The sequence below is a fragment of the Pundamilia nyererei genome, unplaced genomic scaffold (genome assembly GCF_000239375.1).
Source record: "Pundamilia nyererei isolate P.nyererei 1_Seehausen unplaced genomic scaffold, PunNye1.0 scaffold00024, whole genome shotgun sequence".
NCBI lineage: Eukaryota > Metazoa > Chordata > Actinopteri > Cichliformes > Cichlidae > Pundamilia > Pundamilia nyererei.
Window position 1 is genome coordinate 705,680 of NW_005187425.1, and position 24,016 is coordinate 729,695.

Consider the following 24,016-nt stretch of genomic DNA (forward strand, 5'->3'; position numbering starts at 1 on the left):
TGTGTGTGTGTGTGTGTGTGTGTGTGTGTGTGTGTGTGTGTGTGTGTGTGTGTGTGTGTGTGTATACCTACCAGTCTGCACACATGATGAAATCAAAGTGACCCTCCAGTGCAGAAATATCCATCTCACAGTCCCACCTTACTACCCTGTAACACACACATAAAAGAGAGACTAAAGTTGAGTATCTGAAGGGAAGGTGACAGAAGACAACCAGTACTGATAAAACACTACACCAAGCAAAAGCCTCTTTTTTTTCCTTTTTCTTCCCTCACTGCTCCCTTTAGAGCTTCTTGCTCTCTGACAGGTCTCTTACTGACCCCCACTGTTTTTCTGCTTCAGAGGAGACCTGGAGAAAGCATCAGGAAGGGAAGACATGTCACCTGTGAGGTAAAGAGAGGTGACTTCTGACATGACACTTGACATTTATACCATGTGAACACACACATGCACCCTTAAAGGCCACCTCTATAGAGTTTTCCAGTCAACATCCACACTCTCCTCTTTCTTGCTCGATAGATACGATGACTGACAAAGTGCAGTGACACCAAATGGTTTTCACCTTACACAACGTATGCTACTCAACCCTATTCACACTAGAAAAAAAACACTATACATTTGAAGATACATACGGTAGGATGAGCTGTTGTTTGAAACGGGGAGAGCTTATACCCCCATGGCTCTATGCAGTATGTAGTAATTTAATGTATTCATCTGCAGGTTCTCCTCAAAAAGTAATCATCACAGTTCGAAACTAGAACAACAGTACCTTAAGTGCTATACAATTGAGGGTTACTAATAAAAAGGTATCAGCTTCTAACCTGGAATAAAATGTCAGTAATTTTCATCCACAATTCTTGTGACGTCTTTAGCTAAAATCACTGCCTGTAGTCAGTGTTCTGATGGTCAAGCCAGGAAGGTCATCCTGTTTCTTTGTGAACTTTGGTTTGTTGGGATTCAGGGATTGTGGCACCACAATCACCGGTCATTAATTATGTCGTCGTCTTGATTTAGCTGGACTCATACATCTGCAAGGGATTAAGATAGATCTTTCACTGATAATTGCTTATCTAGTCCCAATTTGTATGTACTTTTTCAAATTAATTTTTGGTATTAATGAGGAACCTTGTCCAGTACTTTACATATTAATGTTGCCATACACATTAAACATGTTCTCAAATCAGATTTCAAGTGTAATGCCCCCCACTCCAGCCACTTCTGATATTTTGAAGAATTTGGACTAAAACTTCTCTAGGCTCCAGCTCAGTTTCAAGGCAAAACCAGTAGATGATGCCATTGGTTGATAGTGACAGATATTAACGTATATCTGTGTGTTTATGGCACTGATAGATTTTAATAATAATAATAATTTATATAGCGCTTTTCGGGGCCCTCAAAGCGCTGTACAATTCCACCATTCATTCACTCTCACATTCACACACTGGTGGAGGCAACTACAGTTGTAGCCACAGCTGCCCTGGGGCAGACTGACAGAAGCGAGGCTGCCATATCGCGCCATCGGCCCCTCTGACCACCACCAGTAGGCAACTGGTGAAGTGTCTTGCCCAAGGACACAACGACCGAGACTGTCCAAGCCGGGGCTCAAACCGGCAACCTTCCAGTTACAAGACGAACTGCCAACTCTTGAGCCACGATCGCCCTAACATAAATATCACGTTTTTCATGTTTTAATAGAGTCAAACTCTTGCTGTTTATGCAGGTTGAGGGTTCTGTGGTCTCTGGTTTGCCGGGTTTCCAGCCTCAGTCATCAGGCTGTGATATCTGACTCTGCATTTCAATAATTACTTTCTCAATTACTGGCCACTGCTATGAGCCTAACTGCATTGATGTTTAAGTTTTTGTTGTCGGTTACCAGAGTTCGATATGCCATTTCTTTCATGCTCCAGTTTGCCTTTGAGATTGTATAAAGACTGTGCTGATACCGTGTACCGTTAGAGGAGCTCCGTTTTTCTCTCCATCTCTTCTTCCACACCATTTTCCCTTCCTCTTATTCACACTGTCAGGCAGATTGGGGGATTATTAATTAGGCATTATTAACACTCAGTAAACAAAACATTAGGCCCCGCTAGAAACACAATCTCGAATCACAGCAGGCGGTCCCAACACACGCGCACACATATGCGTGAATGTGCGCACACCATCACACGACATGCCCCTCCCCATCCATCCCCTTGTACAATCGCATCGTGCCCTTCGCCCTCTCTTGCAGCGCAGAGATGACAGCAGGCATAATCTGAAAAGAAAACAATCAAAGTAATGTAGCCTAATTATACGTTTACTTTTTCACTCCATCTTCCACTCATGTAAATATGCGCAGAAACGCGAGACAGCGAAAGAGAGAGAAGAGGTAGGGGACCAAAATCGTCAGTCAATGGAAAAAAAGCCTTTTTAAGGCAGGGACAACAATTAACTACGTTTTAGCCCGTCCTTGCATATGAGGTGTGAGTCTGTGTGTGTGTGTGCGCGTGTGCAATGGAAAGTTATCTCATTGGTTTCCGGATGAGAAACCCCTATCAAAGAGGGTCTTTTTCTTTGATGATCCCACAAGCGTGTGCATATACATATTTTGCACTTAAAAAACAGGTATTACAGTATGTAACTAACCATTTCATATAAACATTTTTTTAAGTGGCATATTTATTGAAGATAAAATTCTGAGATTCACACAATAAAATGGCATTAAAGTGCCAAGGCAAGTAAAAAAAAAGGTCTTACCTGGAAGATACATATGTTGAGCCAAACTTTCCAGCTTGCCTGTTTTTCTCAATCAGCCCTCGAACATCTGGCGTGCCACAGTCAAGGATTGATGAAGCATACAAGATTCAATCTCTATACATACAATTCAATAAAAAAACTAAAATAAATAAAAGAAAGATGCTAAGAGTAGATCAGAGAGAAAGGAAAAAGTCAAAGGGTGTGTGCTAAATCACTGCAATTAGGACATAAATACATATTGAAACATGAGCAGAACTGAAATATTTGTATCCATGAAATTAATTGTTCAAGATAGTGTACAGTGCAGTTTTTCGATAGAAATTTCTGGTGTAAAAACTTCTGTTGGATTTTATTTAATACTTTTATCAGAATATATTTTTTTAGAAATAGAAGTTTCAAGTCAGACTTCAATTCTATGTATTTTGCTTCCAAGGAGCCAAACCTTCTTGTAGTTTTGTGGTGGTCTTGAGTAGTAGTTCTCCAGGCTTTCTGAAGGTCCTTTATTTGTGTGTGTGACTTTGATTGTTAAGCCATTTTAACACTGACCTATGAATCATTCAAGCAAAAAAGGCACCTAACTCAAAGCATAAACCCATGTTGTGCCTACACATAATAGATAACTTAGCATAGAACCAACTTTAAGTTCTATCTTTAGGCTTGTCATTGGCTGGACAGAGTGGAAAAAATGCAGCAAACATACAAAGAAGAGCTTTGAATGTCCTACAAGAGACCTGGAGAACTTTTCCTAAAAACCAAAGAAATTAGAAAAGAGATTTTCTAAGAAAGTTGGAGGTGTGTTGAAGAATAAAAGTTGTCATACCAAATACTGACTTTTAAGTTCATTAGAACTTTATAAACTCTTTTTTAAAATGCAAACGTGGGAAGTCTGTTAAAAATGCAAAATTCAAAGATTTAAACTACTGGTGACGATCCACTTAAAGATATTAAGGTTTTTGGAAATGTACAAAGCCAAAAGCCAAAGAGGTGCATCAGGAATGATAAACTCTAAGACCCTTTTTAGGTAAAACCACATATGGTAGGCATCTACATGGAGAAAGCTTCAGTGAGCAGAGATCATCTCCAGGGAAAGAGAGCCAGTCTACGGAAGCAGATCACAGCAGCCTCTAGCTGGATCAATGGGAAGGCTTTTAACCACAGATACAAAACTCACACTGTCCTTCTCATATGCATGCACACACACACACGCACCAAGACACACAAAGGCTGGGTGATTGATGTCAAGTTGTCTATTAATACACTGGCTTGTGGAGTTGCAAAGCAATTCAATTAGGATTTCCTTGTCTTTAAAGCCTGCAAAGACTTGAGACAAATCCAATCGACAAAGACAGAGAGCACCGAGCGAGGAAGAGAGAGAAAGACAGAGAGAGAGCAGGGATGGATGAGAAGCTGATGCACGGATTGATAGCTGGAGAGTCAATTCAAAATCAAAGACCTCTCCTGGACACGGATTCACAATAATATGTAGGTTAGCATGAACACGAAACACACATACTGGACACCTGTGCATGAGTGTGCTATGCATAGGGATGAAAGGGCAAAGAGGAGAGCAGCTTACTGTAATCTCATCACCAGCACACCACAAGAGGAGAGGTCAGCACACACACACACGCCAGTTGAAAGCACATGCACGCACGCACGCACACACACACACACACACACACATAAAAAGGAAAAAGTTGAAGAGCGAGATTTGAGTATTATTGAACATTAAAGTGGAAGAATATTTGCTCCCATCACTAGAAGCAGACAAGCAGCAGCCAATGACATGCATCAATCATTCTTAATGGAACATTTCCATTGATTTTCAGCATGAGTATTCAAGGTCAGAGCAACAGAGGCTCTCCACTCTATAGTCGGTGTGTATTTGTGTATCTTTCTGCACTATAAATGAGGTCAACAACTTCTAAGAAAAAACGGAAAATCTATTCTCAAGATATATCTAAATGTCATCAGTTCACATTTCGTTCTTGCATATCTTCTCATCTATTTCACTGCATAAAACTGAACCCTATCACAATTCCTTATCGTTTTCTATTCTAACACTAGCGGCACAATAATGCCATGTGAGATAAACAGTAGCCATTAGCACAAGGCTAAGACCAACAGCTTCCTTTACAAGAGGAAATACCACACAGTGCCTGCGGTATGTGAATGGGCCAATTTGGCTGAGCCCAGAACAAATTATGTATTTTTCTCAACCCCCCTTTCTCTTTCAGTGTATGTTCGATCCATTCTCGGTATGATTTCACTTACAATTCTCTCTATGTGTTTGTTCTGTGAAACAAAGCTGCCGGTCAATGGTGCATTGTTTGTGTGCCCAAGTGTGTGTATGTGTGTGTGTGCGTGTGCTTTACAGGCTCCAAAATGTTATTGTTTGGTCTTATTGTGATCACTAACGGAGCATTGTAGCTGGCTGGGACAGAGATATTGTAAGCAGAGCTAAATATGGCCATATCGGTCAATGGGGAAGAAATGTGTATTTATATTTCCTGCTTTTGTGAAACAACTGCAGCGAGTCAGAGCTTCTTTTTGTCTGTGTAGTTGCTCGGCGAATAAAGCAAGATCTGAGAGGATGGGAGAAAAATGACAGGAATGATGAAAGGAGATGGAAGAAAAGAGGCAAAACAAGGGGCTACAAAGGAGATTAGACAGGGAGAAGTGTAAATATAGAGTAGAAAAGAAGAGCAAGACGGTTTGCAAACTGACAGAGTTGATCAATAACCCACTCAGTGAACAAATGTTGCCAAAAAACTCACCTAAAGATTTGTCCTAAAAACTTAATTATAGGCCTAAATCTTAACCAAACACACACACGCACACAAAAAAAAACATTTTTAACAAACCTTGATTGTTCTTGCTTCTAAAATGCTCATCAAGCCCTAACCCTAGCCTTAGCATTAGATGAAGTCTTAAACAAATTCTGACAGGATGGCAATTACTGTGCTCTTAACTTGGTATTGTAGGCAGTTAGGATTGGTAGATGCCATTTTGAGCAGTAGTGCTGGGTATTTGTCACTGTGGGTGCCCCATCTGCTGCGTTTGCCTAAAGATAAAAGAGGTAGATGGCTATTCTTCCACACTACAATCCAATCTTTGATTTCAAGGCTGGAACATGAAGGATACGACACGCTCGCTCGAAAAAGTCACTTCGTAGCTATAGCAGTGCCAGTGAAAAAGTCTTGATCACACAGCATGGAAGAAAATAAAATACTAGAATATTTCATTAGCATTAATGACAGCTTAGATTGCAGCATGCTAATTAGAATGTTTTCAGCTTTTAATTGTCAGTAACAACTGGTGCAGTGGTTTAAGCAGAAACTTTGTGATTAGGATATCTGTATTTAATTGACTGCAGTTATGTAATTGGCGTATATATACACGTAGCTGCTAGTTTAGTAGGTGCACCAATCATTGTGGAAGCTGTTTTAGAATTGTTGACTATACTGCCTTAAATACAGAAGCATTTCTGTTTTGCTTACAGAATTTTTCAATCTGTGGATTTGTTTTTTTAATTACACAATTGTCAAATTGTCCGAGAATTGATGTTTTAAATATATGAAAGTCTCCCATATCATGTAATCTACAGCATATCATGTAGATTTATCACATTACATCAATAAATGGGAATGGGAAGGGAAACTGTGTACTTAAAACCCATCAGGAAAATAAAAAAAGAATTCACAGAAGTATGATTGCAGATAAATAAATATGAGGTAGAGGAACGAGGCCGAGATGAAGAGATAGACGTTAAGAGAAGGCGAGGGGAGGACGATGTAAGGATACTCTGAATGGACTTCTCATTCCCATCTGATAGCAGGACTTCCGTCACGTCAGCACAAATGGCAACCTGAGAAACAGAGAGATAGGGAAGAGACAGAGAAATGAAACAACATGGAACAAAAGAACAAAACCAAAAGCACTCTTAGATGTCGCAAACATCTGAACACACAGACACACAATAATGACATAACCATATCTACAAAGCTTCACTCTTGCAGCCCAGCCCTCCCCGCCCTTTCTCTCCATTGCTCCCTCTCCTCGCTGCCATTTCACTCTCTATCTTCACCCCATTTTTATGTCTGCATTATTTTAATCATTCAATCAAATCAGTCAATACTTTTATCATTGTGGCTAGCGGTGGGGGCTGCTATCTTGCTATCACTCTGTTCAGTAATTGCATTGTGACAGGGGATGATGGCAAGCGCAGAGCCTTTTCATTTGACGCTGGGTGTTTATCAGGCCGAGCCATCACTCCGTTTGCCGCTGTCACTCTGCACTCGGCTCGCCAGGCCTGCCTGATGCCCTTCACATAACTTTGCAGTGTAGACTGCGAGAGGCGAAGAGAAAAGAGATGGAGGGAGACGAGAGAATGAAAAGAAAGCTTTTGCGCTGCGTCGCGTCGCGTGTCTCTGCGTGAGGGAGATATAGATAGTGAGGTGTGTGCTTTACTATAACCTCATCTTTCACATTCTCTTTTCATTGCAAATGCTTTTATTATATCGGTGGGTGTGTGTCAGGCTGTCTATTTCTGTTAAGGAGTGTGTATGTGCATATACACACAGGTGAGTGTAACTGCAAGTAGTTATTGTGGTGGTATGCAAATAAATCCTAAGATTGAAATGGCAAAAAGAAGCTGTATGATGTAGTAGACCAAAGATTTTCTGAAACAGAACACACGACACATGTTGACCCTGAAGGTTGTGTGAGAGGGTCACAGCGTGCTGTGTGTCCCACCATCTGCTCAGACAGAGGATGGCACCTCAGGCTCAACTAGTGCATTGAACTGAAAGACAGAACCCAACCTGACAGTCCATGAGCAGCATCCTACCACCCGCTGTCACCACCGTACCACACATGAAAGGTATGTACTGCTTTTGGAGGAATATATTCTGCCATCCAGTGTGCTGAACATGTGAAGTGAAGGTATCCTGTAGCATAATAACAAGGATCTTCAGCTAAACAAAGGCTGTTACCCACCAATTAACCTGACATCCAGTCAAAAATCTTGCACATTTTAACAGTAAAAAAAAAAGAGTTTACTTTGTTTTATGTACTAAATGAAGTGCATCTAATTAGTAAAATACAGTATTCATACGTTTTTCTCATAAACCAAATATTGTAAACCTGTGGTTTATAAGATGTACGTTTCTCCTGTTGTATATGTAAACATACTGTTGCTTTTGGCATTTTTGGCATTTTAATCTAGAGCAAAATAATTATAAAGAAAGTAAACTGAAAACAAAGGAGGGGGAAAAAAAATCAGTGCTCACATGGACAACATGTGGTGAATGTGGTGTCAGTGACGGATGAAAGAGGGAAGAGGAGAAGAAGAGGTGTGAAGGAAGGATTCCATCTCAAGCCACCAATGTCAAAACATGGTGTATTGACTGCCAAGAGATAAAACCCAGCTTTCAAACACACACACACACGCACACATAGAATGGCACCTAACAGATCGATGGGACGCTGACGCCTGCTATGTGGAGAAGCCCTTAAGGCCCTGGCTAATAAACCCTATGGCTGACAGACTGCAGCACACCTGCAGTGTGTGTGTGTGTGTGCGTGCGTGTGTGTGTGTGTGTGAGTGTTTGTAAATACCTGAGTTGCAGTTGGAATGAATATTTTTTCTGACATGCAAAATGAAATTGTATATATCATGCTGAAATTATCCAGTTATCATAATGTTTTCACAACGTTCACATTGTCTTTGTCAAATTCATAAACTTCACAATTCTCCATGTAACATAAACTATGTTAGTTGAGCTACATAAATGCATTTTCAGTTGCAGTGGGTTTATTTTTTTAAAATAAATATGTAAGATTTGGAATTTCTTTTTTTAGGGTGCTGGGCAAACTGCATCAGTCTAGCATGTTTTCGACTGTGGGAGAAACCCTGAACGAGCACAGGAAGGACATGCAAACTTCACATGAAATGCAAAATACCTCTATAGTCTGGTACTGAATAACATTTTGAATGAAATTTATAAATTTTTCTAACTGCTGAGTCCTCCTAAATGACAGTGTGGACATACTGTGGAGATGTTCAGGCAGTTGGGCGCTAAACAAAAGCAGAAGCTGTTTTATTAACTCTGAACAGTAGTGCTTAACTTAATTAACATCATCTAAGTAGAGAGTTTGTATGCATATACCTGTAAAGGTACACACAGATATACAAACACAGACAGATGCCCACAAGCAGTAAATGATAGTGTCTGAATAGGTATGGATACTCCGTGCACATGCTGTGTGTGTATTGATCGGTGAGGGTTGGTTTCATTAGGCAAGCCAAGCTATTTCTCTCATAGAAATATCTGTGTGTATTCTCACTTACCATGAGCCCACCAAGGCAAGTCATACCTCCTCCTAACTCACACACTGCACCCCTGAGAGACAGATGAAAAAAAGAGAGAGACGAGTTGGAGTGAGATTCACTTTGCTGAGCCAAACCAGCAGTTTAGTACTAAAACACACACTTGAGTTCATACTGTACAGTAGATGCACACAGATGTAGATACACACTCGCGCACACACGCATACTATCATACAAACACTAGAACACACACACACGGGAAACACAGCAGGGTAAGAAATATCAATTCAACCATCAACCTGAAAGCTGAATATTGAACACTGAGAAGCACAAGCTCAATCAGCGGGAAATCTGAGGAATACACACACACACATCCACACCAGACACCCAGAGTCCTGTAGCTCGGATGCTCACTCAACCCCTCTTTCCATCCTCTTCCTCCTTTCATCTCCCTTCCCCTCCATCTCAACCACTGTCCTCTTTCATCCCTCCCTGCCTCCCTCCCTCGCTTGCTGACCTTCACTTCGCTGCTCTGATCAATACCCCTCTCTTCCTTGCCTCCCGCCTCTTGAATGTTAAAACAGGAAATCAAAGGGTGACGTTCCACCTTGAGTGGAAATCAAAAGTGCCTGGGTGCTTTTCAGCCCTGTGCCACAGGGCAGGCCGATGCTCAGCAGACAAGAGCAGGGGAAAGAGCAGCACAGAACAACAGATTTGCACAGAAAGGTCCAAGCATTTACTGCAGGTGTAAGTTTGAGTGACTTTCAGAAAGCCCGTGTTTCAGACTGATTTTCTGCCAATTAAATTTATGAACTTGTAAAACTCTGCACTGTTAAAAGGTCAATTAAAATATTACTTAAATCTCAAAGTAGAACAACAGAAATATTCTGGTGTATTAAATGTGTTACCCTTCCCACTTCTACTTTACTTTCCTCCACCTTCCTGGAAGTGATTTGTAATTTCAATTTTCTCCTTAATTTTACTGAAGAGTAGACACATTTTAAAGTCAGATTTCTATTATTTCTCTATTGTAGCTTAACAATCTGTCAGTGCAAAAAAGAAAGTATTGCTTTCCAAAATGTTTCAGAGAAAGAATTACGGTGCTCTTTTTGTTTCATTATCATAAAACAGCTTCCTGTCATAAGTGGGGTGTTCATGTAGAAAAATATGGTTGAAAGTAGGGAGTTATATATGCTGCAGAAGATCTTTCTGAATACCTCACTTCTTTACAATAAAATAAAAATGAACATTTAAGTTGTAAATATTTTACTGATGTCATACTACAGAACTTATAACTGCTGTTAGCTTTTGTGCATTTGGGGAAACAGATGAGTTGTTTGTCGATGAAGTGAGTAGATCTAAAGAGAGGAAAAACTCACTTGAACATGTGACGTTTCTGCAGACAGTAATGCGCCATCACCTCTTCAGATGGCCACACACCTATATCAGAGAGAGACCAAGACAGAGCATGTTATTTACAACGCCTGACTGGTGTTACATGTTACAAACGTCTATCTTGCATATCTACAGTGATAAAACGCTTTGATATCTTTACCAAAACATTAAAAGAAATGAATATTGATACATAAAACCCAAAAAAACAATGAGTGTTCAGTGAAACATAATTGGATGCATTGTTTTTTTTTCTCCAGTCTCTGTTCATTTGCTTCTCTTGTGCTTTCCACCTTGCCTGTGATCCAAGGCTTCTCTGTCTGTTTGTCTGTCTCCACGTCTGTCCTATCCTAAATCCTTGCCACACACTCTCTCTCATTGGGCACTGTGTATGCAAGTGTGTGTGCCTGAATGTGCGCGTATGTGTATGTGACAGGGGGTCCAGTGGGTGATAATCACAGCGTGCAGGCCTGTCTGGCTTATCACCTACTGTCAGCCCTTCTTCTTCTGCCGTGCATGTAACGCACACTAAAACGTGCACACTTGCATCCTCTGTACCGTTCCCCCTCTCTCTCAGCATACACATATATACCCGGTGACAAATACACACATCTTGGCAGTAGAAGAAGTAAACATTCATTTGAATAAAACTTCAGCTTTTTGCTTCTGCCTTTGAACAAGAAGGTTCGCCTTGGTGCTGTCTGTGTGTATTTGTGGGCACATGTGAATTTGTGTGTATGAGCGTGTGCTTGTGTGTTTGCGTGCGCAGGTTTGTATGAGGGAGTTGTTTAAAATAGAGAATGAGGGGATATAGAATGAGTTTCAGAAAGCAAGCAAGCGAGGGATACAGAGATAGAAAATGAGCGAGGTAACGAGAGAAAACTGGGGAGGGGAGGAACGGAGGAGGAGGAGAGAGAAAAGGTGGTAGTCGATATAATAAGCGGCTTACAGGCGGTCTCTGTTCACCTCATGGGGTAGACATCACTGCTCTCTCGCTCTCCCTCTCTATAGCTACCTCTCTCACCCGCTCTCGCTCTAACTCTCTCTCTTTCCTCTCGCTCCGGTCTGCCAAGATTAGCTCAAGCAAGCAGGATTTAATAATGCCTATTGATAAAACGTCCAAATATTCCTTTCCCCCATTAAAAAAAGGGGAAAAAAAACACGCTTTCTACATCTCTCACACACACACACACATAAAAATACAATGACAGCCAGAGTAGCTACACTTCTAGAAAGTGTCAAGACATTCAAGGCTGAAATACGGTGACATTTTAAATTTCATCTGTTACTCCCCTTTACTCAGGAGCTGGCCACACAGTATGGAAAACTTTATGCTGTCAGGCAACACGCTGGTCAGTGGCACAAAGGTAGAGCAATGCTGGAGCTCGTCATGCAAGTAACTGTTATGTGACATTTTCTTATTATTAATCTAGTTTTACTCTTAAAAGTTAAAATTGTGTTAGCCATCATTAATTTAGATAACAAATAATTTACTCAAGAAGCTGAGTAGGTTTACTCAAACAGTAGTGGAAAAAAAATGTATGATAAAATTTTCAGTTCAGTTCAATTCTATTTTACTTATATAGCATCAAATCACAACAACAGTCACCTCAAGGGTCTATATAGGGTTTGCAACAATCAGACAACCCCTTGTGAGCGAGAACGTGGTGACCGTGGGAAGAAAAAACTCCCTTTTAACAGGAAGAAACCTCCAGAATAACCAGGATCAAGAAGGGGCAATCATCTGTTGTGACCGGTGGGAGGAAGACAGGGCAAAACACACACTGTGGAAGAGAGTCAGAGATTAATAATAACTAATGCAGAGTGGTGTTGATAAAAGGTGCGTGAAGAGTGCTTTATGGGAAGACCCCAGCAGCCTGGGCCTATTGCAGCATAACTAAGGAAGGATTCAGAGTCAGCTGATCCAGCCCCAATTATTTGCTTTATCAAAAAGCAGTTTTAAGCCTAATCTTAAAAGCAGAGAGATTGTCTATCTCCTGAATCCAAACTGGGAGCCGGTTCCACAGCTCACAGTTTTTCATACGATAAACAATTTTGTACCATATTGTGAGTGTTTTCAGCATGAGGACATTGTATGTGACATAAACTGCAGCTCCAGGCTGTGCCAATAAAGAAAAGGGTCAGCTAGAGCAACGATGAAGCTCATTGTGGGTTTATCTTTGCAAGGAATTTGGTTAAAATAACACACTGTAAAATATATATACACATTATACTGGATATTGTCTGTCTTCAGAAGCATTGCAGTTCTCGCTTCAAATTTGATCCTTTTCTTTCTGATTGTATGCTCACATTATATTTTATAGCATGAGAACCCAGACCTTAGCCCCGTCAAATAACAGTTTAGCCCCTTCCCTCTATGTCAACAGATGACACTTGACATAAAGGGTCAACCAGAACATCTTGAGCAGATGAACAGTAGAGGGTGGTAATGTAACATTAAAGTGGGTATGTGCTACTAAAAGCAGAACTAAAAATTAGGCTCTTCACACTTTCATCAGCTGCTGGCTTCTGATCATGTACACAAATCATGACAAATCTTTCCACCGTAAAAGACTATGTGTCACTTTGCTATATAGAAAATAACACCAGTTAACAGAGTATCTAAGAGTTCAGTTCAATCACAATAATGTAAAATCCCCACTTTCATCACTTTTATTGAGCCAGTCCTGTAACTGTTGCCCACACTCCCTCACACAACAAAGTCTATTCATAGAAGGTTATGTGCATATGTACTGCAAAAGTGCGCACACATGTTTGTGAGAGTAAGACACCACTGGGTAATACAGCTTTGTAAAGCAATATGTGACTCTGATGGTTAATCCTTAACTCCAATAACATTAATAGCCCAAGGTGATAAGAACTATGTGTGCTTGCATGTGTGATAAGTATGTGGCATCTGTTTTTGTGTGTGTGCCTCCTAGGTCGAGGTGCACTGTAGGAAATGAAGGGATCAAGAGCAGAGAACAGATTACTCTTCCTACTCAGGATAATGAAATTATTTCCCACCTTCAATTACTAGATGAAGTAAGAAAGCAGTCCAGGTGTGTGTGTGTGTGTGTGTGTGTGTGTGTGTGTGTGTGTGTGTGTGTGTGTGTGTGTGTCTAATATATTTATCAGTCCCAGGAACTAAACCTTGTCACTACTATTATCCTGAAAACCATACGTGTGGCTATGGGACTGTGTGTTTGGCACGATCATTGTTAACTCTGTAAGATGTCATGTGGTCACTCAGGTTAATATAAAGCATTTTTCTCATCTAAAAACTCTGTGCATATATGAAATTTGCAGAGGGGAATTTCCAATTTTACTTCTATATATCATTGAAGTGTTCCTGCTGAATTTCTTTTATTTTTCTTGTTGTTCTCCATACAGTTGCTCGTTTTTGTTTGTTAAGCTACTTAACACTGACCTATCAATCGTTCAAGCATAATAAAGACACATAACTCATTGGATGACCCAACACTGTGTCTATACATAAAAGACAAAAACAATTCTTAATTCAGTTGGATCTTTAAGCTCTATGTTAATAGTAGTCGGTTTTTATGAGAGGCAAATGGAACAGGAATGTTCCCATTTCTTTAGTTGAATCTATGAAAAATGTTGTTTGACAGGCATAAATGAGCATTTCTGCACCAATAAGGAGATTGCCAAAGAGTTATTAGCTAGAATATCTCTGCTATCTCCGCTTGGTGCACAGCATGTCCTTAAAAAAAAAACTAAGGAAATTGAACAAAGGAGGACAAAAGCAGAAGCGACAACCCTGAAAAACTATCTATAGCAGATGAACGATATTTGAAAGTTAGGTCTCTGAAATTGGAAAGAATCCAGCAAAGCAAAACTTGAGAAATGTTTCTAAGCCTTCAGTTGATCTATTGTTCACCAGAGTAAGTGAGGCTGTCAATTAGCTTAAGGAATTCTTAAGGAATGAAATGAGAACTGGGTTGGAAAACAGTGGGAACATGTTGTGTGGAGTGATGAATCCAAGTATGAAATCTTTGGTTCAAATCATGTTCCAAATGTATGGCCGATGTTGGGAGAGCGGTACAACCAGTGTCTACAGCCATGTACAAAACACAGTGGAGGCTTTGTCATGGTTTGGGGCTTTCTGGCAATTCAGCCAGTGGTGTTGGGGATCTTGTCAATATTAGTGGAACTATGAATACAGGAAAGTACATTTAGATTTCGATCCATCATGCAACCCCATCTGGAAAGTATCTGATTGACAATAGCTTCATTTTTCAGCATGGCAGCGATCACAAACACTCTGCCGGTACAGTAAAAACATACAATGCAACACTATCAGTCATGATTTAGCCTCCCAGAGCCTAGACCTCAACATTATTGATATCTTGATATAAAACAGAACAAAAGGAAGCCAACATCCAAAGAAGAGCTTTAAATGTCATTCACGAAGCACAGAGGAGTATTCCTGGTGACTTCTTAAAGAAATCACAAGAAATTTTGCCAGCTGTTTTGAAGAATATGGGTTATTATAACAAAAATTGCCTTTCAAGCTCATTAGAACTGCAAGAACTCTATATACTGCATTTCTATATATTTTTGAACATGTTTCAATGGAAACATGTTCAAATTACTGGAACAATTTCCGATTTTCCTAGAAAAATAGAAATGGGGGTTCATGACTTTTGCACAGTCCTGCATCCCAGAACACAGCAGTTTGTTTAAGATTACATTTATAATGTAATTATATAGCCACCAAATGTACACCACCAAAGCCAGAAATACATATTTTCAACGAAGAAAACATAACATGCAAAAATGCGTTGGATAAAAACATTTTTGTAGTTTTTAACTTTTCTTAAAACGTTGGCCAAAGACATGCTCGATTGCAAACATAACCCTATGGACCCTTTATAAAATAAAATATTTACCATGTTAATATTCCATGAGGTGAAGGTCCTGCTGAAATGTTAGTTTCTACAATGCACTGAATCTAATGTATATCAGCACTGTCTTCATTTGTTTTCATTCTGGTGACCACTAACTGACCCCAGTTACTACACAACTTACAGCAGCGCTAATCTGGCTTCAGTCAGTAATCACACGCACAGGGATAGAATTATCCATCTATCCTGCTGTTTTCTTGGTGCTGCCTTTCCAGGTGGCAGCAGTCTAGGAAAGGTAACCTGGTAACCCAGGTACCCTTTCCCTGCCTGTGTCCTCTGCATCTTCTTGAGGTATTTTGAGGCCAGGAAACTTAGCTAAAGGGTTATTTCAAGTATCTCAAAGGGGATCCAGGTATTATCATCTAACTAAGCCAAGATAAGCTAACAGTACTTGAGACGAGGCTTTTACTCTGTTCTCAATACCAAGAATTAATTAAACACTGCCGGAACACTTTCATTTGAAAGATAACAAGATCTGCTTAAGTTAGCTGGTGCTGAAAACAATCTAAACTGCTGCTTTTCAGACTGTGTAAACATTCACTCAAGTTCATTCATTCAAGTCAAGCTCTTTGCAGTTAGTTGGGTTTTCAGTCATCTCTTCTTGTAGCATGATAAAGGTCAGTTTAGTTATAAGACAACCAACCTAATCATATACTGGTGTGTGTGCAAGGGGCTGTATATTTGTCTTTGCAACACTGGAGTGTGATGAGATATGAGGGACTGGTAAACAGTTTTCCTTAACAAGCAGAAATTTAGCTCGCTTTCCTTTCACTCAAGGAAATAAAATGTTTGTTTTCACATTTCTTTCATCTGCCACTGCCAGGTTTCCTGCTGAGGACAGAATACTCCTGTATAGGACTATCAAGAGGATAGCATGAGTAAAAGATGAAATAAAGGGAAAATAGGAGGATGCATAAGAAGAAGATGATGAATGGAGTTGAGAGGGATGTGTTGGGAAAATGAGGAGTGTAAAAGAGCAGTGACATGAACTGGGTAGGAAGAAATATGAAGAAGTGATGGGTATGGGGTTAGAAAGTCAGGTCATAAAGCATCTGTTGAGTAATGACAGAACGCGACATAAGTAAGGAAAATGAAGAAGTGATGAAGAGGCGGAGAAGTGCAACACAGAGAAAGAGAGATATGGGAATGAGAAAGGGCATAGGAGGGAGAGAGGTAAGAAAGAGAGGAATGGATGATGGAAAAAATAGACTCTGGGCAGGGGGTGGTGGAGGTGTCAAGATGGGGGTTAAGTGGGCCATGATTTTGCTTTGTGCACGCACACACTACTACATACTGATACACACACCTCTCTGTTACTCTCTTATACACACAAGCAGACACACACACACACACACACACACACACACACACACACGCACACACAGTGTCTTTCTCTCCCCTCAGGCCTAGTATGTCTTCAGACTCTGTGGCTCTCTGGTGGTGATCTGTCTCCACATTAAGCGAAGCCTCAGATAATTCCTAAGCCTCCTCCATGGCCGATCCAATAAGGGATAAGGCTCTCGGCTGGCCATGATCAACTGACAATCTGTCCTCTCACATGGCCACTTTAGTGAAGGCCAGGATTACCCCAGCCAGCATAGGCAGGGTAAACACAGTTCATAAGACCACATAGCTGTGTGCATGTATGCTCTCTGTTTGTGTGGGTGAAAGAGAGAATCAGAGAGAGGGTGAAAGTAAAATGGTTAAGAAAGCCAGAAACAGACCAACAAAGATTCTTCACAACGATGCAAGCATTTGTGAGTATGGGTGCTTCTGTCTGTGCATGGCATCACCCTGAGGCACAGGTGACCTGCTTCTAGTTCGTTTTATCAGCTGTGGATTAACAAAATCACACACACACATACATATATATTGTATGTAGTGAGTAGTACCTCATACAAAAATTAAATTACTCTTTAAATTATAATTGTGTGAATGTGTGGATGACTGGATGTGTAAAGCGCTTTGGGGTCCTTTGGGACTAGTAAAGCGCTATACAAATACAGGCCATTTACCATTTACCATATACTTTAGTATATTTTATATATATTGCCACCATACATCCACTATTGACAAAAAGACAGCTATTTAAAAAAAGAAAAAGTTATATTCACAGTGTGCAGACTTTCACTCCTCATAAACAGTTTGTTAATCAAGACTTTGATTCATTCTAGCCTCATAATCTCTCTATGCTCTCCTTTTCTTTCTATCTCAACCCCCAAAACCTCCCTCAGCCTGATTCTCATAGAGATCTCTTCCTGTTAAAAGGGAGTTCTTCCTCCCCACCGATACCAAGTGCTTGCTCACAGGGTATCTTATTGACTGGGTTATATCTAACATTGTAAGATCTTAGCCTTGCTTTATAAAGTGCCTCAAAACCACTTTTATTGTGAATTGCTAGTTTATAAATAAAACCAAATGAATTTATTTGATTAAATAGTAGTTTATGGAGTATTAGGTTTCTTCTGCTTATTGTGTTTTTAGTGATGTGTTTTTTCTTACTAGAAGGTCTAACTGAAGAGAGCAGGTTATGTTGACATTGCAATTGTACAATTCTAGTTATATATGACATATATCCTAGTAATGAAAAGAAAACTGCAATCAGTTTAAAACATTATGAAGACCCTTTAACCTTATGAGTCTTCAATAAATCTTTAAAGTAAGCTGCATATCAACAGGGATAAAGACCAAATAGAACAGATGTAACTATTTTATTTTCTAGAATTTTACTAAGCAAAAAAAGCACAATGATTTATGCCCTTTAGACCTTCATCCCCTGACAAATTAGATTAGATACTGCTTTATAAAGGCTTGAGCTATTATTAGCAATGTGTTAATATTAATAGCAATTACAAAATGATCATTCTGCCTTTCTGGTATGGTAAATACACATGCTGTGAATAGGCAGTTTAGATAGCCTATTCGCCTTTCACCAGAAGAGCCAGGCGGTGTGTGATAAGCATCGACATTCTAGCCAACAGAGTCCGCCTTGGAGACACTCCTGATCCCTTTTTCCATTGGAAAAGGCTCATTTTAGCATGCACTCACACACACACTGACACACCAGCACATGCACACAAACATGCACTCGCACACACGCTTGAAGGACTGTGCAGAGCTTCGATAAGCGTGGCCTCTCTCTCAATCTCTCTCTTTCTCTCTCCCTCTCTCTCTCTGAGTAAACATCGTTTTGGATTAGGCAGAGTATAATGAGAGCAGGGGGCTATCTGCCCACCACGCCTGCATTGTGGCCCCCCGCTCCTCTCTGAGGGGGCCGGTACCAATCTTTACTCTGCTATTTATCCCCCTCCTCTGATAGCTTACTTATCTGCAGCAAAATGCCAGGGCTGACTGCCTGTCTAACTGCTCCAATACTGTAACTGCCTGCACAGTTCTCTGCCCGCCGTGCGTTTGTCTTCAAGTCTGCAAAAGCATTAAGACAAACGCATGTCTACATCTCATTTTATCTCTCCTCTACCTGTCTATCAGTATTTGTGTCAACATGAAAGATTCTTTTCTTGAACCTCATCTGGTGGTGGTTGTGGTTACAGAGGACAGTACTGCAGCAGGAGTGATATCATAGAGCAGAGCCTCAGCGTACAGCAGGGGTTCTCAAAGATTTAATGAGTGAGTGCCAATTTAGAGAGAAGGCCACACAGGAAAAATGTAGACATCAAACACCTTTTTCTTAGTATCTGTAATGTGTCTGCTCTAAGGATGGGTGTTTATGTTACTCATTATAATTTTTGTACTGGTAATATATATTTTTCTAACCCAGTAGACACATAGAGATTAACCAAGTAATTATTATTTTAGATTTACCTCATTATTGTATTGTATTATAGTAAGTATAGCACTTTAGCAATTGCCAGCTTCAATTATAAAGCCCAGGAGACAATGACACATGATGAACAAGTGTACCTATAAGTAGTTGCATAAACTAAGTCTGTGCAACTTTTAAAGTTTAGGTACTCTTGCTTATCTTTATAGCTTTAACTATCACAAAAGCAGTGGGCCTTTTATTTTTTATTTTATTAAGCTCATGCCATTCAAGGAAGCATTCTGCATTCTGCATCCGTGCTGAATTTAAACTTTAAAACTTTTTCAAGTCCAACTTTTGCTTTCTTTTCTAGAGGATCGTTCTACTTGGTGAGAAAAGAGCTGGACCAAGAAGCCAAGCTGAGCTGTTGGATGTAGTGTGTTTTCTTTTTGGATTCAATTGTTGAATGAATGTAACAGTGTGCTACAGTTGGAGTGAAAGAAAATGCACCAAGCTTGACAACAACATCGTGAACTGGCTTCCTTCACCACCTATCCCATCATGGCTTGCACTTCTTGTGGACAGTGAATAGAAGAGAATGTGCACTTGATGAAATTACATGTGATGTGCAGGCATTGTGAGCAAAGGAACCGAGAGAAAGTTGGGCTTACAGGAGAGGAGTTGAATGAAGTATATCTATATCTGAAAAAGAAATAGACGGAGAGTGAGAGAGATACAGCAGCAGAGAATTACAGTGAGGGGGGAACAATCAAGTGGATGCAATGTGGCAAGAGACAGGAGGAGACAGAAACAAAGAGGGGGTCTGACATGTGGCTAATAGACATATCAGCACTGAGGTGTTGGGTTTAGCTGGCAGACGAGAGCTTTGCAGAGCTTCATTCATTGATTAGCATACGGAGAGTGGCATAGGGCCATGTGACAACCCTAGATTATGCTGTGCGCGGGCACACACACACACACACACAAAGTGAAGATTGCCATAGATTGCATCTCTCTTCTTCCTTGGAGAAAGGCAAGGATGTCAAATTACAGGGTGTCACCTGCACCAAGCTATCTACTTTCTTGAATGTTAATGTATAAACAATTAGGACAAGAAAAAAAAGTGGGGAAGAAAGAAAGAACGAAAGACTTGTTCTTTTCAATAAGAAACATGCAGTGATAACCAACTAACCACAATTATACAGTGATATAATTAATATCAGTGTATTTCTTTATTTTACTGTCCTTAAATCACATAAACTTCCCTCTCCCTATCAGATCAGCTCCACCTCCAAATGTCCTGATGGAAGACAAAAACCAACGAAAATCTAACATTTTTTCAGTTTCCGTTTAGCTTCTGTGTCTCTCATGTCCTTTTCTAGTCTGTTTTTTTTTTTTCAGTACTTGAGTAGCATGTTATATGAATGTAATTTTAAGATCAATAACACTGAATTTCATTCCCATCTTAGTGCGATAAAGAACACTGCAACACTTCCAGGACAGCTTTTTAAAATCATTGTGTTTTTAAAAAAAAACAATTGATATTAAGATCTGCAATTTAAATAAGATTATTAAACTTGAGCAGACAGCAACCATCAGCTTTTGTCTGAGCCTGACCAGACTTCATACTGAAGATCTAGTGAAGAGAGCAGAGTCACCAACTACAACACAGGCACCGGTCTTCAGTGAGGCGACGTCCAGACCTGAAGGAGACACATCACAGACACAACCAGGAGCAATCTCGTTGCTTTGTTGTTCCTTTGTTTTGTTTTTTAAATATCTACATGGTTAAACATTTGTGAATACATCCCCCCAGGTTCTAACTAGTTCTGACTTCTACTTCAACATCTGAGGTATCCAAGTAAGAACATTCAACATGCGCCTTTTTAATCTTCCCTCTCAATCCATTCTTCTGACAAGACTTCCCTAAACTGAAATTCAAGTGGAAGGGTATGCATCTGGAGGAAATCCAGATGAATTGCAAATTCATCTCATCCAAGTAAAAGAACAATTTAAAAATAGCAACAGTGCTAGAAGCTCTTTAGAAGTGCACAAGGAGATGCCCCTTAACCTGACAACAAAACCGCGACGTTAAGAATCAACTGTTTGCCGATATAAGAAAACAGTGAAAACTGAGTTTTTATGAATTTATGAATCAAAAGTCCCCAACCAAAAGATATTCTGTTTCCAACGACGCAGGGCAGAGAAATACAGCAAAGTATCTCATTTGCATACTAATTTTCTGATGATCAACAAATCAATTAGTTAAGTCTTTACAACTGACAACTGAGATTCATCTGCTGTCAACCATCAAAAGCTCCACAGCCACAACTATTATTTCTACCTTGAAGCTGAGATTGCTTCAGTCAGTGAACACCTTACTGATAATGCTTTTATAACACTTGAAGAAATGCTATTACATTTTTATATTTCACTTTTTCTGTCATGGTTGTCTCACTAAACTCACTAATATTCTCTTCCGCAGACTTTTTTGATACGTGACCTTCTCTTCCAGTTATACATAAAAAAGACAGACAGGAAATTATAACCTGAATTCCTACACCCACTCCACCACAAGTCAGTATGAGATAAGTAGGAATATAGCAGAGTGTGTATAATTCTCGATGAAAACATGTCTGCACTTAAGGATGGGTTTTTTTTCTACTTCTGTGAGCTCATCAGCGTAGGAGAGAGGAGGCCATGGGCTGTACACCAAAAAGACAGCAAAATTCAGAGAGAGGATAAAAAGATATATTCAGGAAGAGTTAGAGAGATGTGGAGTGGGTGAGGGGAAGAAGGGGGGGGAGATATCCAGGGGTCTGCCCAACAACTGCACTGATGCTTTAAACATGAGACCTAGATTTTCTATCTCAGTGAAGAGGTGCCGAAGGAAAAAGAGAGGAGATGGATGAAGACATAATAAAAGGGTAAAAGGGAGGTTATAAGAACCAAAAGGAAGGGTGAAGGAGGTAAACACGGAGAGGCAGATCTGTTTAGGACTGAATGACAGCGATGCTGGGGGGCAAAATTGTCAAATTGACTGTGGCTTTGTTTTAACTGTGTTTTAACTTAAGTAGACTGTGAATGCTCTTACTGTGGCAAAACAGGTATCACATATGCAAGTATTATCCAAACAACACCTGTAATAACCACAGTCATGTGAAGCTGCAACTAAAGATTATCCTGGTAATATCTTTTTTAAAATAACATTTTTTAAAGTTGGATCAAATTTCCACAATCCAAAAACATCTGTTTCACTCACTTACTAAAATTGCACATGTATGGCATCTTCCTTGAAAAGCTACATTAATTGCCCAGTCTTACCACACTTTTTGGTTATATTTGGTTGTTGTACTCACCTGTCAAAAAGATGACAGCTGTGTATCAGTGTATCAGTTGATAAAAACTAACACAGGAGCAGTATTTTGTGCTTTAAGTCTGGATGAGGGTAGGAGGTGCTACAGAAAATACAGTAACTGTATGTGTTTTAGCCACTTTAAAAACTAACTGCCCACCAAGGTGCTTCCAGTCCAGGACGAGCCAGCACCAAGCTGACCAAACTAAACCGCCCTTATTCAGTGTGATTATCTGTGAGTTTTCTTTTTTCTATTAGACATTAATAACTTAAAAAATTGCAAGTATTTCTACCACTGCTTTAGCACAAAATCCACAGAAATCTTATTGACTTTGATCCCACTTTACTCTCTTCTCTGCTCCCTTCCTGTCTCTTAGTCTCAGTCCAGTCACTGAAAAAATATTAGAAAGATGAAAAGCAAAGAAAAGTAGTGACTGTGAACTGAATGTGCAGATGAGTCAAACGGGTGTGAGCAGCATTGACTGATAGGAGGTGAGATGGAGGTAGAGTGTTAATTTGGGAGGTTCATAAGAGGAAGACGAACCCCTGGGCTCTATGTCACACACTCTCTCTCTCTCTCTCTCTCAAGAGAAATAAATTGCTGTGCAACAAACTCACCATGAGAGGCAGGCAAGTGTATGCATAGTGTGTGATACAGCGGTGCCTGTGTGTATTTCCAACTGAGTTAGTGTCGGCGTGTGCGAGCACTTTCATGTGTGTGTGTGTGTGATGGGCTGCCTGAAGGCTCCCTGTGTGCAGGCGTTTCATTGGAGAGGCAGATGAGCGGGGCAGATATCCTGGGGCGGCCTGGCAGTGGCCAGAGCTTTATCTGAGCTGAAACGATTTTAGCACTCCGTTTTGGAGCACTAACCCAGGAGCAATGTCAGCCCCTCCTGCTCCTCTTTCTTCTCCCTGCCCTCTTCTCCTCCATGCCTTTTTCTCTTTGGCAATTTCTTCTCTTTCCTCCTACTTATTTTTTCTTCTCTCGTTTTCTATCACTGGCTGGATATTGGGTTGTAGATTTTAAGAAAAGATACTTTTTCATTCAGTTAATTTCAGATTAGTTTGTTCTTCAGTACATTTTTGAACAGAGGGAAAGAAAGAGCAATAAAGAAACAGGTCAGAGACTAAAATAAGTCAAGTCAGAAGCCCAAACTACGGGAAACATTAAAAAGTTTTGTCTGTGATCCCCTTCAGTGGTGTGTCATTGTGCATTTCCTGCTACGACACCAATTAAGCTGGCTCTCTGGCTTCAACTCAGACATCAAACAGCAATCTTTAGTGAAATCACACAAACCAAAGAGCAGAACGTCACAATTTTATTGACATTGTGCACATGGATTCATTCCCCCAGATCAGCCAGATTTTAGTGGAGTGTTGCTATAAGGGGGAAAGTTACTTAACCGAACTGAACTGCAGTGAGCACGATTATGTACTCATTAACAACATGTAATAATTGCCCCCCCGAAGGCATCTTCCTTGGGGGGCTCAACCCGGGGTAGCGGTCATGTCCGGTT

At 40.2% G+C, this 24,016-nt stretch overlaps 1 protein-coding gene across 4 annotated transcripts in view; it reads right to left on the bottom strand.

The window, feature by feature from the left end:
• camkmt (calmodulin-lysine N-methyltransferase) overlaps positions 1-24,016 on the bottom strand; it is a 109,548-nt gene that overhangs the window by 22,062 nt on the left and 63,470 nt on the right. For all 4 annotated transcript variants that reach the window (XM_005727309.1, XM_005727308.1, XM_005727311.2 and 1 more), the window contains exons 5-9: positions 10,444-10,504; positions 9,086-9,137; positions 6,538-6,601; positions 2,734-2,800; positions 72-146 (exon numbers count right to left, since the gene is read on the bottom strand). In XM_005727309.1, coding sequence (XP_005727366.1) covers positions 72-146; positions 2,734-2,800; positions 6,538-6,601; positions 9,086-9,137; positions 10,444-10,504 — 319 coding nt within the window. The remainder of the gene's footprint in view (positions 1-71; positions 147-2,733; positions 2,801-6,537; positions 6,602-9,085; positions 9,138-10,443; positions 10,505-24,016) is intronic.